Source organism: Trachinotus anak, unplaced genomic scaffold (assembly GCF_046630095.1).
Source record: "Trachinotus anak isolate AG129_WGS33_773 ecotype Australia unplaced genomic scaffold, CSIRO_AGI_Tana_v1 ptg000019l, whole genome shotgun sequence".
In the NCBI taxonomy this organism is placed as follows: Eukaryota; Metazoa; Chordata; class Actinopteri; order Carangiformes; family Carangidae; genus Trachinotus; species Trachinotus anak.
This window is the reverse complement of record NW_027273870.1, coordinates 26,505,182-26,522,326: the sequence shown is the minus strand read 5'-3', so window position 1 is coordinate 26,522,326 and position 17,145 is coordinate 26,505,182. Positions and strand designations below refer to the sequence as shown.

General features: G+C 41.0%; 1 protein-coding gene across 2 annotated transcripts in view; it reads right to left on the bottom strand.

Annotated features, from left to right (window-relative positions):
* LOC139636023 (voltage-dependent T-type calcium channel subunit alpha-1I) overlaps nucleotides 1-17,145 on the bottom strand; it is a 142,838-nt gene that overhangs the window by 99,687 nt on the left and 26,006 nt on the right. For both annotated transcript variants that reach the window (XM_071503682.1, XM_071503681.1), the window contains 2 exons: nucleotides 17,026-17,123; nucleotides 5,197-5,356 (listed from right to left, as the gene is read on the bottom strand). In XM_071503682.1, coding sequence (XP_071359783.1) covers nucleotides 5,197-5,356; nucleotides 17,026-17,123 — 258 coding nt within the window. The remainder of the gene's footprint in view (nucleotides 1-5,196; nucleotides 5,357-17,025; nucleotides 17,124-17,145) is intronic.

The window sequence follows — 17,145 nt, the reverse complement described above, 5'->3', positions numbered from 1 at the left end:
CAGAGGAAGCACTTTAGGAAAAAGTGGAGGAAAACAGAGAAAGCAGATGGAGAGATTGAGGGAAGAAACAAAGTAAGTAATAAGAAGAGAAAGGTTGTTATAAGAAAGAATGACAAATACAAAAATTGAGAGAATGACAAAGTAAAATGACATATGAAGAAAGAAATAAGAGAAGAAAGAAAGTATGAAGGAAGCAATGAGGCAAGATGTAGTGGAAGGTAGAACCGAAAGCAGGAAAGAAGCAAGACAAAGAACAAAAAAAGAAAAGAAACAAGGAAGATAAAAGGAAAAAAAAATCAACAATTGAAAGAGGAAGGGCAAGAAAAACAAAGAATAAAGAGTAAAGGTATTTGCCTCGCAATTACAAAGAGAGCAAGGTAGAGGCTAAAGAGAGAGATCAGCAAAGATATGTGTGATTGCACTTTAATCAGAGAGGGCTGCTATTTAGAGGGCAGACCGGGGAAAGAGATACTGATGAATACAGAGGTTGGTTAGCAATTACATCTGACCTGGTATTTGAGAAGGATCTATTGTAGGTACTACCTTGTCTCTCAGTCAGTGTGTCTTTGTCATGCTCTTTTTATCTCCTTTGTTGACTCTGCCTCTCTGTATTGTGCTGCACTGAATAGAAGCTGTTATCGAGCCCACTGACCTGAGGAGAACCGCAGCCTTTTAAACGTCACCTACGTTTACAATGAAGCTCTGGATGTTTTTGACCTGGTCTTTATTTCCTCATCCTCAGCTTCCTCACCATATAAACTGACTCTGACCAGAATCTCCTCAGTTGCATCATGGTAGAACAATATTGGCTCATCGGGCTAAAGAAAAAAACACAGTACCACAAGGTATGATCGAATGATGTTGAATAGTTAAAGCTCCACTACCAATATTTTATGTGTTTAAGAAATGGTTTGATATTTTAGAAAATAAACAATTGGCTTTCATAGTCAGAGTTAGACTAGCAGAAAAAGTCAATAAAAACTCTGAGCTGTCTTAAATATGATGCCACAGCCGTGAGACAGTTATCTTAGCTTGGTATATGAGAAGAAGCTAAATAAATAAATAAAAACACTGAGTACTGCTGAGATTCCCTCAAATGACTGTTCAGTTTATCAAACTAAGTAAAACCAGAGGATTTTGTCTCACTGCTACTTTCTGATGGAAAATAATAGTAAATCAACAAACTCAGGTCCTTTCTGAATTTGAATCTGAATCTTTTTGTGCACTGGGCAGCATATAAACGAACAAACAAATCATTTTCAAAGTAATTGCAATAGATATTGCAATAGGTTTTCATGAGCAGGGGTTTCAGCAAGTTTAGTTTTTATAATACCTCAGACTACCAACCATTGTGATAGTCTGGGAGATTGAGACTTATTCAGCTCACGGTGCCAGGTGGGAGATAATTATCACTTAAAGGCAATATTTAATTTATCAACTAGCAGACTGTGCACCTGATTGATGTGAACCTAGAATTAATAATAAGAAAATGAATATAATGTCAAACTCCTCTCTGTTTATCTCTGCAGCTCTGTTTGCCTGTCGAGCCCACCTGCTCAGCTGCTCAGAGACAGCGGCTCAGCAAAGTGACGGTTTCTATGCATCTTAACCTGTGGGCTTTCCACAGAGCATCGCGTGTGCGTGTCAGGGGGAAAGAACCTGCATTACAGTGCAAGTCTGCACGAATGAACTTGTGTTCCCAGATAATGATTTCCTGTTGATCACCAGCGGCTTCAGCCATTTGTATTTTTATCTTGTTGTTAACCAGAGGCCTGGGAACAGCAAATAAAACGTCAGAAAAAAAAAATGTGACCGCCGTCCACCCACTTGTTCCACTCTTTTTCCTCATCGCACGCCTCGTCCACAAATCCCCACCTCTGCATGCGACTGTGCCAACATCCAGCGACAGCAGGAACCACAGCCTGGGTCTTTATCTGATTGGACGTCGGACAAATAAAAAGAATTTAAAACAAAAACAGCTGTGCGTCTCTGTGTACAGAGGTGATTACGTTTGCCACCAGACAGTGTCAAACAGACAGCAGTCATTTCACACCTGAGGAGGCACTGGACTCCTGACAGCAGAGGCTTCAGCCAAAGGTGTGTGTTTTATACCTCTGAAACACTCGGCAACTGTCACACATGGTTTGCATCATCTCTGTGGCAAAAAAATAAAAAATAAATGAATAAATAAATCTCCTTGTGTGCATGTTTTACCAACGTTGGACAACATGACTGACATTAACTCAGGTGAGTCAGGACATCCCATGATTGCAACTCCTCTCCATCTCATCTCTGAATTGGTTACCATGGTGACGGCCAACCCCCAAAGCTCTCTCATCAGATCATTATTTTCTCTCTGGGCTCTCTGCAATGCGAAGCGCCGTGCAGCCCACTCCTCCGTGCAGCCAAACCGGCCTAATCAAACGCTTGGCTGTGGATCTGGTCTCCCCGGACTCTCGCTCACCACAGACAGAATCCCAGTTATTGTCTGAGCTCTGTGTTTTCACAGTGGTATTAGCTGTCCTCTTAATCATAGAGATTTTTGGGGACAAACAGCACCTGTTAAGCTACTAATTCTGACTTGCTTTTTTTTTTTGTTGTTGTTACCAGGGAGACATGAGGGCAATTATCATAATTCATCAGTGATTAGTGATCGGCAGTGATTAAAAGTTCAAATTCACAAATGCCTTGTGCAACAAATACATTCCTGGCTACTTACGTGAGACATAAAACAGAGAAAACACATGTATCAGTATGAAATGATCATAACTTGGCTTTATACTCATCTTGTAACTAATCCTGTCAGTTAACTCCTAAATTGGTGTGGATGGAAATACTAATTACAGGGAAACACTTCCAAGTAATTAATTCTACGTCAGTCTCTGGTATTTACATTGCTCCCTTTTTATGCAGATAAAGACTCAGTCTGTTGGTCTTTTTGCAGAGCATAAAGACACAGTTGTAGTTTGGTAAACTATTGAAAAAGCCAGTCATTATTATCAATGCAATTAAAACTACAGCTTTTTGAAAATGAAACTCTTTCAAATTGCATCCTTGGTATAAACACTATAAAACATTCAGCCCCAACATCAGACCTTATCTACTGAGTTCTCCTGTCAGGGAGCTGAGGTGTTTCCTGCTGTGTGAGAATGTCATCAAAAGATGCAGAATTCATGGGTAGAAGTTGACGGATGTTGACATCTGAGCGACAGCTGCTGCTTCCTCTACTGCGCACAAATCGCTGCAGTACACAGCCTAACACACAGACACACACACACACACACACAAAAACACACATTAAAAAAAAACTTTCTGTGCTACTGAAGGATACAAGCGGAGAGCGCAGGGGCAGCCGGCCTAAATCAACAACAGCATTTGCACTCCTCCTATTCTGAGGCGACATGACAAAAGAGTAATTGAATTTCTGACACTTCCACCGAAATAAACAGCCCCACAGCTACTGAGACAGAGAACATTAGACCTGGAAACACCGCACAATGCTATCACAACGATAATGCTCTCACAAATAAGAAAAGGAAAGAGGGTGAGTGAAAAGGTGAAGAGATATAGAAAAATAAATAGAAAAAAAAGCAAAGTGCATCCAGTTGTGAGACTGTAAAGGTCAGGGGTAGCAGGGAGATAGAGGTACAGTACTGCATCACATTATTAGCATCCTAAAGCTTAGACCTTTTCCTAAACCCAGACACCCTGCTGGAGTTATTCAGTGGAGTGAGAGCATCAGTGGGGGAGATCTGTGTGTGCATAAATGTGCAGTCTCACAAGTGTCTATGTGTGTGTGTGCATGCTTTAGGAAAGTGTATGAAGAAGGGAGCATGTGTGACTGTGTGTGTGTGCACAGCAGGAGGTCATTTGTAAGGTGCACGATTACTTCGTTAATGTGTGTGTGTGTGTGTGTGACGGCGAGGGGATGATGCAGAGAGAAGATTAAGCTAAGTGAGTTAAAGTTGTTCTCTTGGAGGAACGCAGCAGAACAGGTCAGCAGGTCCATCTTTGTTGTCTCAAAAAAAAAAAAAATCATGAGCAGGTTCAGAGAAACTGAAGCGAGAAATATTTTTTTCACAGCACAGCTTGGGGTCTGCGTCCTGGAGAGAGACCCCAGAATTCCCAGGTGGAGCTGCAGACGAGTCATTTGGAAGAAAAGTAAGAAAAGAAAAAGTTGAAAAATAGAATATAATGAATAACATGATGAATGAATGAATCTGTCTTTATTAAAACAGACTAGTTACACATGCAAAATGATGCAACATCATTTAAACTGTGACAATTACGGCATATTAATGAGATATTACTTTCATTAATTACAGCTTATTCTTTCGAACCATGTTGAGGTTCCCGAACCAACAGTTGATTGCAAAAGTTAAAACTGACTCGATAAAAGATGAGTAAAAGATTTCCAATAGTCATCTGTCACAGTTAAACAGTCATATGTATTCTGTTGTTTACTGTGTGGTGCCTTTACTCCAGGGTTTGTTTAGAAGGAGAGTATTATAAAATGTTCCTTCTTCGTTCATCGTCATAAAACAGGGAGAAAAATGAGCACAAGTGTCTTTTCCTTCATTATCCTTCCTTTCTCTTTTATTTTGCCGAATCATTCTTTTAGAACGACACGATCGCTGGAGGCTGTGCTCAGAGAGCAGCAGACGCTGTGTGGGGCTTGACGGGGTTGGAGAGGTGAAAGGAAAGGAGTGTCGGTTTTTAATGAAGTGACTCTGTGATAATGATATTTGCTTTGTGCACATTTTGATTTGCAATCGTCCTCCTGATATTAGCGCTTGAGAGAGAGCCTTCATCTCACTCTATGGTAATATCAGCAAATTGAGTAGATGATGTAATTAATCTTCTGGAGTCACAGTGAGGGAGGGCACACAATGAGAGGACAGGTGACAGGGCCATGTACACACACTGAAGAAGAAGATGATGTTCTGGCTGTGGTGTATCTTTATACATGTCTACTTATGTTTGGTTTTTGTTTTTTTTAATCAGCTGTTATTTGATTTATAAAAACACATGTTCATCACATAACTTTGTAACGACTCAAAGTGCAACACATCAAACACACAAGCTGCAGATAAACAACCGAGCTGACAGACCAACACACCACAGACCATCGGTTTCTCTCTCAAGCTCTTCATCACGCACTGACACACACACACACACACACACACAGATACTCACAGTGTGAAGTTCTCCTCCAGGTAGCAGCGGTTCCTCAGCAAGCCCGCCCACAGCTGCACCCCGATGATGCCGAAGATAAAGAAGACGAAGAAGCAGAGGAGGAGGACGTTGCCCAGCATGGGCAGAGTGTCCAGCAGCAGGTTGACCAGGATACGCATGCCTGAAGAGACACAACACAGAAACGTCCACCTGATGACACCTGCCACACAGCTCCAACCCTCTCTCACCCATCTCTAATCTTCACTTTAAATCAGGGGGGGCGCTGACTTTTCTTCTTGGGTCACAGGTGGGAACAGCAACAGCTACTATATAAATTTTGTCCAAGTCCACTTTCTTGAAGGTCATGACCTTTGAAGGACTCAAGGATAGTGAGCTGAACTGCTTCCTTTTCAGTTTGTATCTGTGAAGTCTTTGAAATTTTAAAGTCTTCACTCCAAACAGTCAACAAAGTGATGAAGACCAAAATTAAACTTCTGTGGTAACTTCTGTGAAACTTAAGCCTTTTTTTACTTCAACATGTTTGGACAAATTTCTTTCAAATTTCAAACAGTGGCATTCATGCAGTTCCAGTAGAAGATAACTGCTGCACAGTTAACTCCAAACCATACGACCACAAACACTCCTCTCTTATCTTGGGGTGTGGCAGCTGATTATAGGAAATGCACTGCACTTACATGGGACTTTTCTCGTCTTATCAACCACTCAAAGTGCTTTACTGTGCATACTGCACTTTCCTATCACATGCTGATAATATATCAGGAGCAATTCAGGGTTCAGCATCCTCCCCAAGGACACTCCAATCGAGTCACTCATCTTCCAGTTAGTGGCCGCCATTGTTATTATTATTATTATTCCATTGTTTTCTGAATGCAAATGCACAGTTGCTTTGGCTTGTAGCCAAACCTGATCTGTACAAAGACCTATGACTGAAACATTTTGGAAAACAAGCCAACAGCACATCAAAAAAATAAAATAAAATAAAATAAGAAAAAAGGAGATTTGACTGTATTTTGCCTTCATAAAAACGACTCAGCTTTACCACTGGCCAACCGAGAGCACTAAAGGTTAAAGTCCAGTGTTTCTCCTCAGTTCTGGCCCAGTGAGCTGCTGAACTGGGACAGTGTTGTTGACCCTTTTGAAGCATGAAGCACTGAACCTTTTAGACTTGGACAGAAGCAGGACGAAACAGACACACATTAGCCCTGCTGACCATTCAGCTCCATCCGTTTTTTTCCAAGCATAACGATTTAGGCGTCATCCACTGACACGTTGTTGAGTGTCAAGAGTCACCAACTAATTTATCTTTCTGCTGCCCGAAGGTGTCAGTCAAGCATAACAGCCGCGCTGAGAAATAGGCAAGAAGCTCAACCCTGACCACATGTTAACCCCAAGCTGTTGAAATGTGCAGACACATTATCATCAGGTTGGAGCTTTATTGGATGGTGGAGTGTTGGTTCTGATGGATCCCTATGCTCCTGTCCACTGCAGCTTTAAATCCAAAATTCAAACCTTGGGTGATCTGTATAATTTATGCACGCATGTCCGCACTACATCTCTCTCTCTCTTTCACACAAACACGTTCTCTCTCACCCCTCGGACTTCCTTGCTTATGCAGAAATTTAACACATTGTGCTGCCATTTCCATAGAAGCCGTCCTATTATCATAATTAGTTAATCAATCGCTAATCTTCACACTAATTGTGATCCCATGGCCCATTACTTTGGCTCTGATCTCCATACGGAAACTGAACCTGGGGTTAAATTCTATCTGTAAAATAGATCGAGGATTGATACAGCGTTTAGCTGGCTAACCAGGGGTAAGTGGGCAGTTGGTGCTCAGACCATCTCCCAGGGGCCCCCTGCCAAATAATATAATAATTCTGAATGACTCAGTCTGAAGGAGAAGGAAAGGAAGCTGTGAAGCCTTAAACATCCTTTCCAGAGGCCTGGATACTCGACAAATGTGTGGTTCAAACAGAAAATGTCAAATATGTGACATTTCCATTAAAACTTATAGCCGTATTTGAAACGTTATGCATGTATTCCTACTGGCAGCAGATGACACTTCCTGGTTTTACATCTCCTTGGGGAATATGTTCTTAAGCTCTGCAGGAAGTGGCCAATCACAACCAGAACCTGCACATTTCTCATGGGTATTGAAATCCCCCTTTAAAAGGTGAGCTTTCACTTTTGTTGGGAAAAAATATATAAGAGATCTGTCCTCCATTATCCTGTTGGTATAAACACAACATATGACCTTTGGTGAACAGTATGCAGGGCCGAGCTTGCTTTTTTTTCCATGTTAATATTTAATGATTTGAGGAAACTGAATTCCTAAGAATTTAAACAGTTAGCTCTCACCGACAGGAAGGGGCAACTGCTTTAGGAAAGGTGCATAACAAAGCATTCTTCTGCTGATCAATTTCTGCTAACAACCCTGCTCATTCAAATCGAGCTAGTTGATCCGAATAAAGCCAAGTTGAGGCCAGATATTGAACATAACCCTGTTTCCCCAGAGAAAGTTGAAAGATTTATTTCTTCACAATGATTAAATCTGTTTGAAGTGTGTAGCAACAGCAGCAGCAGCTTGTAGCGCTGCAGTACCACTGTACATATCCTGATGTGAAAATATTAACAATTAAATCAACACGTTCATGAAGCAGGCGGATGAAGCCAAACTGAAGACAAACATATAGAGAGTGGTAACTAAAATGGGAAATACTTTGTCTGAAATTATGTCTCTCTTGGTTTGAATTATAAAAAATAGATGTATTTAAAAATAGATTGCTGTATTCATTGATGGTTTTCATTAGGAATGTCATAACAAGGATTTATGTCTTCTGATAAGCTATCCTTTAGTACAAGTATGCACAATTATTCAACAAGGCATGCCACTGGAGGGTGGAACAGTAACATACAGAGCAGTGCAGGAATGGAATTCACTCCCAAATCATATTATACAACAAAATAATAGATATGGTTTAAAAAAAAAACAAACAAACAAAAAAAAAACACACACACAAGAAAGGCATTAGCTAAAAAGATTTTTTTTTTTTTTTTTTAATTAAAGTGTATACGTTCACGTATAGTTCTGTGGGCATGCAATGTTACAGGATGATATTTATCTGTTAGATAATGATAGATTCAGTCGGAGCTTGTTTCATTTCCTTTGCTTTTGCTTTTTTGAATTTAAATTAAGTCAGTTGTTATTGTGATGTTGATTATAATGTGTTCTTGTGTTATGTGTATTGTTGTCTACTGTGACGACTACTGTGAATGTGTATGGTTGTATTGTCAACATCAAAACTGTATAGATCCCAGGGAGAACAGCTGCTGCAATACAAAAGCTAATGGGAATCTGTCACAAACAAACAAACAGTGTGTAATAATAGTAAACCTTGTATATTTCCAAATGCAAATTTTCAAAGTTATTCTCAAAAAATAAAAGACAAAAACAACAAGGAAAAACGCTGAAGGTAGACAGGTATAATTAATGCAGAGATGAAAAGATTTTCAAAGCGTTGTGGCCAGGAAGTAAAATTAAACTTTATTAGAAGAACAGCATTAGCCTGGTGATGATGGGATATTACCAAACGTTGAGTAAACTGAACAACTAATGTTTGTATAAGGCAACATAATCATTTTAATCATTTATAACGGCGTTTGGAACGAAGAAAAAGGAAATGAGAATAGAGCAAACTAGATTAGGTGTGAGAATAAACAGAATACAAATGAAAAGAAGAGGGGTGGGAGAGAGAGAAAAATGTGCTGACGACCATTACCTCTGCTGCTAATGTGAGCATCTCCCAAGGGGGGATCATGGGTAATGCAGTGAACAGGCTGAGTCCTTTAAGCTGCGGCCAGTGGGACTCAGGTCTGGATAATTCTCATTAGCGTCCCATTAACTGACTCTTCTGTTCACTTCACACATCCTCCACTCAGTGTGCGTGCACATTCAGTCAGTACTCGCCGGTGCAAGTCTGTGCATGCGAAGGTTTGTGGCTTTGCACTGGTTGTGGTTGTGCACATGCATATGGTGGTGTGTTTGTGTACATGCATGAGTGCAGCCTCCGTGCTCTGCAGCGTGGAGATTGAATTACCCCTGAGATGAGCTGTGTGGTAAATTGTCTTTAATAAAGGAGAGAATTGCTTCTTTATTCAGAATCAGAATCAGAATCAGAATCAGAATCAGTTTTATTGCCAAGTATGCTTTCACATACAAGGAATTTTTTCTGGTGATTGGTGCAATTGATCAGCAACAGTGGGGCTCTCTAGCCTTGTTGATGAGGCTAATAGCAGATGGGAAGAAGCTATTTTTGTGGCGAGAGGTTTTGGTCCTGAAGGACCGCAGCCTCCTGCCAGAGGGGAGTGTCTCAAAGAGTTTGTGTCCAGGGTGGGAGGAGTCAGCTACAATCTTCCCTGCACGCCTCAGAGTCCTTGAGGTGTACAGGTCCTGGAGGGACGGAAGATTGCAGCCAATCACCTTCTCAGCAGAGTGGATGATACGCTGCAGTCTGTTATTGTCCCTCTCCGTGGCAGCAGCGTACCAGATGGTGATGGAGGAGGTGAGGATGGACTCAATGATGGAGGTGTAGAAGTTCACCATCATAGTCCTTGGCAGGTTGAACTTCTTCAATTGCCTCAGGAAATACATCCTCTGCTGAGCTTTTTTGATGAGGGAGCTGATGTTTAGCTCCCATTTGAGATCCTGTGTGATGGTGGTTCCCAAGAATTCATCCAACAAATAAAGACGAGTGAAATAACTGGCTTTTGGCAGCTGGTGCTGGCGCAGTGCACAGTGTGTTTGTTATGAACCGGCCTTTTCATCCAGGGGCCCCGGTGCCTGGTGGGTTACAAAATAATCTAATACTCATTACACATATTTCTGTTGGTAACTGCCCTGTCATTACTTGATAAAGCATAAGTGAGTTATTCAGGAACCTTTTATGCTTTCCTGAGTCATACTGAACCATGGTGGATGGATTTTTTTAACATTCAAAACCAAGATTTTTTAAATAATTCATCTGTGCACAGTTACTACAGCAGGGTTAAGATTTAAGTTTATGGTCAGACTTTGACTCATCTGTCATCCTGTCATGGTTTACTGTTCCATAGAGTCTTCAATAGAGCAGAGACAACATTAATGTTATTAGTGACACATGGTTTTCATGTCAAGTCAAAATGTCTAAAATGTCATTCAGGTTAGGCAACGAAAGCCCCTTTTATACAGCGATCACGCTTTATTGCCGTTAAGAAGACCCCTCATTATGCAGACTTTGCTTGTTTACACTGAACCCACCGAAGCTGAGAATGTGTGATTTTAGACAGCATGTTGGCGGTCCAGAATCAGAGGCACAACGGCGTCAGCACCTGTCCCGCCATGCTGGCTCTCCCGTTTACACAAACGATGATCCGGCTCGGCTGAAGGTGGAACAACAATGCAGAAGATGGAATAAAGGTGCAACAATCCTACCTTGAACTGATTGTGTAAGAGGGGCTTAAAGCAGGAGGTTAATGCTAAGCTATGACATCTGAGGCTATACCTGTGCAAAATGCTAATTCCAGCATGTCAACATGATCACAATTAGAATTTTAACATGTTGACGTGTTGCAGACAATGTTTGCCATGGTCTGTTTATATTATTCCTTTAGCATGCTAACATTTGCTAATTAGCAGAAAACACAAAGTATAATTTTATAGATCTGTAGTAGTATAGTGATAGAAAGCCTTTAATATTCCATGGCTGTCACTAAGGTGTTACTAAGGCTAGAAGCTTTAAGGGTGTTAAAATAAAATCCACAGATGTTGAAGACATGACTCAATTAAGTTTCACATGGCAATGATGCTGATTCTCTTAAAGCCGCTGGTGATGATTTGTCCTACTCAGGTGTCTGTGTTTGGACTTTATATTACAGGCTTTCTGTTATTAAACCTCATGACTCAGAGTGCCTGCTTTTGTATGCAGTCATCATGACCCTTGACTCCACAGAGCGCCTGTTCCCACTGCCTGTGATTCAAAAACCAACAAACAATAAAAAACACTCCACTCCAGATTTTTCCTTCTTCGTACCTTTGCAGGTATTTGGTCATGAACCAAACTAAAACCCATCCTGAGGGGATCATGAGTGGATCATTGTTCCGAATTTCCTGGCTATCCATCCAGTACTTGTTGATGCATTTCAATCTAGACCCGAGTGGCCGTCAGACCGACTGACTGACGTTCCCATCCTTCAAACTACACTACGGCTAAAAGTACCAAACATTAACTATTGGACCTGTAAACCCTTATTTTTTGCCTAAATAAAGTAATAACTGCTCTTTTGTTGTCCATCGATGCTTGCACTGGGGGAGAACTGTGCACTAAAGATTCCTCCAGTATCCTCTTACAAACAGGAAGTAACACAATTAACTTTGTTTGTTCTAGAAACAGCTGGAAAAGCTGGTTAGCAACAACCTAAACAGACTAAACAGGGAACAGATGAACACCCACAGGTAAACCTAACGTCAGACTAGACTTATCTGCACCAAGATCTGCACTTAGATTTATCTGCACTGATGGTTGGCAGAGTGAAACTACCCAACTACAGCAACTAATGTCTTGGAGGTGCAGGAGTCCATGATGGCTTCATGTGGTGTGTGTGTATGTGTGTGTGTGTGTGTGTGTGTGTTACTATTTTCCTTAGACTCAAGGTCTGAGGGGAATTGCAACAGTGGGATTTATGCCTCAACCAACAGCAGGTCGTTATAGTTGAATAAAATTTACTACAATAGTGTGTGTACATGTGTGTGTGTTGGGGTGGTGTTGCTCGTCATTCCGCCTGCATATTGGTAACAAATAAAAAAATAAAAAATAAAATAAATGAGTGGAATGGTTGCATCGCCTCCTCTCTTCTTCTAAGATCTAATCACCTCTGTTTTCTCATCTTATCTTCCTCTCTCCGGTCCTCCGTCCTCTCTGTCCCTCGCTCATTTTATCTCTATTCATCCAACGACTCCCTCCATCCCTTGCACTTGTCTCCTCGGCTCTATCTATCATCGTAATAGCCTGCTCATCTGAGTCCGCCCGCATCTCTCCTCTCATCATCCCTCTCTTCCTCTCGTCCATCTTCGCCCATCCTTCACGGAGCTGGATAATCCCCTCTTCCCTAACTCATTTGTCTCTAGTTGTCTCGTTTTTTTCCTCCCTTCTCACCTGCTTCTTTTCTTCTTTCATCCTTCCTCAACCCAAATGCTGTTGTCCTTATTGAAATGTTGCTCAATAAACTGCATCAATCCAGTAAGAGAGGATCTATTTTTTTCCGTTATCTCCTGTATCATATGAAGTGTTTGTTAACTTTCTTATACAGCCTCTTTTCTTGCTGCTTTCTAGGCAAAAAAAATCTGCCTCTGTTACAGACACAACAAACCAATATAACACATTTGCCTTTTTAATGTCAGAGGGGGAGGAAAAGTCACCTCCGCTTATAGAAATGCCAGTTTACAGCTGTAAACATGGTTCAGACTTAAAAGACTCACCATTGTTTGTGCTTCCTCCCAGCAGAGAGCTGCACAAAGCAAACCATGCAATGGCAAATTAGGTCCACCATGCACAAAAACACTGCTTCAAAACATGAATGTGTTGAAGCCCAAACCTTTGTAATGCAAAACTCACAGAGTGGAACATTTTGTGTAATATCAGATATTGTTTTACATTAAAAAAAAACAGATTGTTTGCCAGTTCCAGTGAATCATGAGTCATAAGCATTTTCTCTCCTGACACTTCTGTGATTAACGTCCAGTTATGTTAAGCTAACCAGATCAACCAGCAACCAGGCTGTACAGAGCTGATGCAGACATCAGTGCTGATTAGAATGGAAGAGTTTCTGTTCTGATAGAAGTTTGAAAATTAAAGAAAACAGTGCGAGATGAGACGTTTGTCTTCAAAACCATGACACATCATAGTTTTCACTTTCTGACTTGACGGTGCTACGGTTAATTTTTTGTTAAAGGTTTCGGTAGAAAAATAAAGGAACAGATGGTGGTTTGGATTAAAATAACTACTTCATTATGGTTAGGGGACCTTTGACATCACAGTTAAAATAACAACTACTTGGTTATTGCACTAGGTCAGTGGTTCCCAACCTGTGGGCTGTGGATTTTCAAGTGGGCCAGAAATGGAAAAGGTTGGGAACCGCTGCTTGAGCTGTTGATGGTCATGGTTAAAAGAAACTAATGTTGACTGTCGGTAGGAAATGAAATTTGAACAGCTGTCCCCTCATGTCCAAGTCCAACCTTTTAGTCGTCCCATCCCATCCATATATTTTCAAATGTATAGTTCTTTTTCTTCTCTTGATTTCTCTCTTATTTACATTCTATTTATTTTATCTTCAAGCTTGATCAGGGAGGAGGTTAAACACTGGAGATAAAACTATCAAGCTTTGGTCTAAAAACCAAACCGTTACAGCACCTCAGTGTTTTCCATTCACAACGTGGACAGAAAATGAGAGTCCGCAGAAATGCATGGGTGTGATCAGGCTGTTCCAGCTGATCGCCTCTGCCTCCCTGACTGTTGATGCCCAATTCACTAAAGGACAACATGTGTTTTGTCAGTGTCTCCCCCTTTGGAAACAAATTGCTCTCCAGAGACATGGAAGAGCAACGACCGCCTCTGCTTATGGAGAGAGGGAGGGATAGAGAGGATAAGGCGGGAGGAAATGAGGAAAGCAGGGGAAGAGTGGGAAGGAGTCCAGATTAGAGACTGACTTGAAAGATGCAAAGCAGAAAATTGAAGAAAAACAGAAGAGAGAGATCAAGATACAGATATTTAAAAATCTTTTCTCTTTTCTCTCTCTTTTCACCAGAAAGAGGAGAATGGAAACAAACATGCAGACAACTGACAGACCTGTATATGATGTGTGTGTGCTCATGTACGTTCTGCAAAAATGCCAAATATAGATCTCAACACACATTTCTCTGTGGCCAACCAAACTGGCTGCACCTGCTTTCACAGACAGAAAAAAAAAAAAATTACTCAGATAGTTTATGATGCAGATTTATGAGCAGTGGGAGGTTTTAGCAATTATACTTATAAAGGAAGCAAAACAACATTAACGTCAAGTACCAGCACATCCGACTTAGAGAGTCCTCGTAGCTTCTTAAAATGATTGCCTGCGAGGCGCAGTTGAGACACAGAAATCACAAAGGCAACAAGCAGCAAGCTCTGATTATTCTCATCAAAAAGGACAGAGACTAAGCAGCGCTCTCTGAGCTGAAGAGATGGAACACTTCAGTGACGTCTGATCATTGCTTCAATGATGGGTTTGGGTGCTGAAGGGATGTTGTTGCCATTAGAAGGAACAGATTCTCCAAGGATGACACTTCTTTTTAGGAATTTAAACAGCATCTGTGCACTTGGCATCCCCAGGAGTTTGTTTCCTCGGACAGGAAGATGTAAAATGCGACCTCCCTGTTAGGACTTTCTTTTTTTTTTTTCATTCCTTCCAGTCCATCACTGTTTGAAATTCATACAACAGAATCAGTTTGCTCAGAGGCAACAACTGCACCTGTAAACCACCAGGCCAGCTCATGAAAACAACAGGTACACAATCAGAATGACATAATTACAGCCAGGACAATGAGGCTTCTGGGCTGCATTTGGCAGATAGGCTCGTGCTGCAAGCGCCGTGCCACAGTTACAGTGATGCTGGTGATGTGGCAAAATCTTCTAGTGACTGAATAAGTAGCATAAGTACTGCAGCATTAGTTAAGTGGACCTTTAACACCAGCAGGCATCTGTGAGCGAGGTGGGGCCATAATCTTACAATAACACAAGATAGGAGCTATAAAAGTTATATTTTTCAGGCCTTTTTGCCTTTATTCTAGCCACAGTCAGTTAGAGAAAGGAAAGTGGGGAGAGATAAAGAGGACGGCAAATGGTCACGGGTTGGACCCCACCCCAGGCCATGTGGTAAGAATTAAGCTACATAGATACATGCTTCACCAGGTGAGCCACCAGGTGAGCCACCAGGCCCCCCCTGGTAAAATCCCATGAAGATTTTAAACAAATGACGAAAAAAAGGAGCTTATAATGAGTAATAACTGAAGAAATGGGCAACAACAGTACTAAACAATATCTTCCGAACATGACCAAACTTCATAAGCATAACTTTTTATACAAATTTACAATAGTAAACTAAAAATTTCAGGATTTCTGTTTTTTGTAGGCAATATTTTACAAAGTATATTTGGACAGTTGCACTTGTGTCTTTCCTTCAATGCAGATAATGAAAAAACAAGAAATAAAAACTATGAGAATACATCAACTTTGAATTAGAGCTGACACATCACCTAGACAGTTTCCCGCACAGAATCAATATCTATCTATCTCAAACATTGAAATTGATGGAAATGGTACCCATTAATGTTCAAGGCGAATTCTCTGACTCTTCCTCGCTGTTTTTGAGAGATTAAATGTCTTCCCGGTGAAGTAAAACTGTTGGATACGAATCTTATGAGTGAGTCATGGGTGGACCGCCGTCTCTTTCTCACTCTCTCCCTTGTTATCACAGGCAGACATGATGTGAAAGTTTCACTTCTGACAGGCCTAAAAATAATTTGTATATTTTTGGGGTTTGCTGATGAGTTACACTAGACCAAATACATCGGATGCCCTGTTGCAACTAATGTATCTTACATTACAAAATTAGATCTTACTTGGATATACATATCAGCAAAACAATATACAATATATCTTGGGCAACCAAACAAGCTGCCTGTCCATGTGCAGTGAGTCACAGGAGACTCAGGGAACATGAGGTTGGTGGAAGGTCATGATGATCGTTGAATACTAAAAATAAACTCTGGAGGAAAAACTGATTTCCCATGTGAAACTTGAGGCATGAACACGACACATGACATTAGCCTTTTGCAAACACTGTGAAACACAAAGTTGACGCCAAATCAAACCAGTAACCAGTTCATGCAGACACACCTTCATACAGGACTGGTTAAACATGACGCACTGGCCCAATCCATCTGTGTTTTTGGTTTTATTTAAGTACGAAGTTATCTGCTGTTGCCACATTCTGAACCGTCCAGACCTCTGGGATTTGCTCACTGTCTCCAGAGGCAAAACTAAATGTGGAGATGTAGCATTCAGCTTTTATGCACTGCACATCTGGAACAATCTCCCAGAAAATATCAGGTTTGCTCTGTCTTATTCTATTTCATTATCTTCTTCTTTACTCTGGATTCCCTGGTTTTTGAAAGGTGCTATATAAATAAAACTGCCTCTCCATGCCCATTTACTTCACCTCTGAGATACTGCATTTCTGATACAAGTGGTTTTAATATGGAATGTGTAAGTTATGTTTTTTTTTTTATTAATTTTTTTGTTTATTTGTTTGTTCATTTTATTTCTAAACACTTTGATAAGTTGCACATTGCAGTGGTTAAAAATCATCATGTCTCTAATCAGATCAAAGCCAAATCCCACTCACTCCAGCCAGTAATAACTGGAGCTTGGTGCCATCTAATCTGAACGTGTTCACAGCTGAAGTATTTCTGGCTCGCTGAGTCATGTTCAGCACCACGGACAGCGACCAAGCTACTGCACCGGCTGGGCTGAGCTGGCAGACCGCTGTCCATGGTGCTGAATGAGCCCCACTGACAGTATGACATGAATGGCCACCAGGGACCAACTCAGCGATGAACACACGGCAAAGGCCGCCTGTCATAACTTGGCAGCCAAAGTTCGCCGTCATCTCTTGGCTTAGAACTATATTATAATACGTTTGAATAATTCTTGGTAACAGAAAAAAAAAAAAACAGTCTGAAGTGTTGTGACTTACTTGGTACCCTGTTAATAGCTTTGAGAGGCCGAAGTACTCTCACTGTTCTGATGGCAGTGAAGTTGACGTTCTGTAGGTCCAGCGAGTATTCAACCATCCTGGAAAATACACACAAAACAT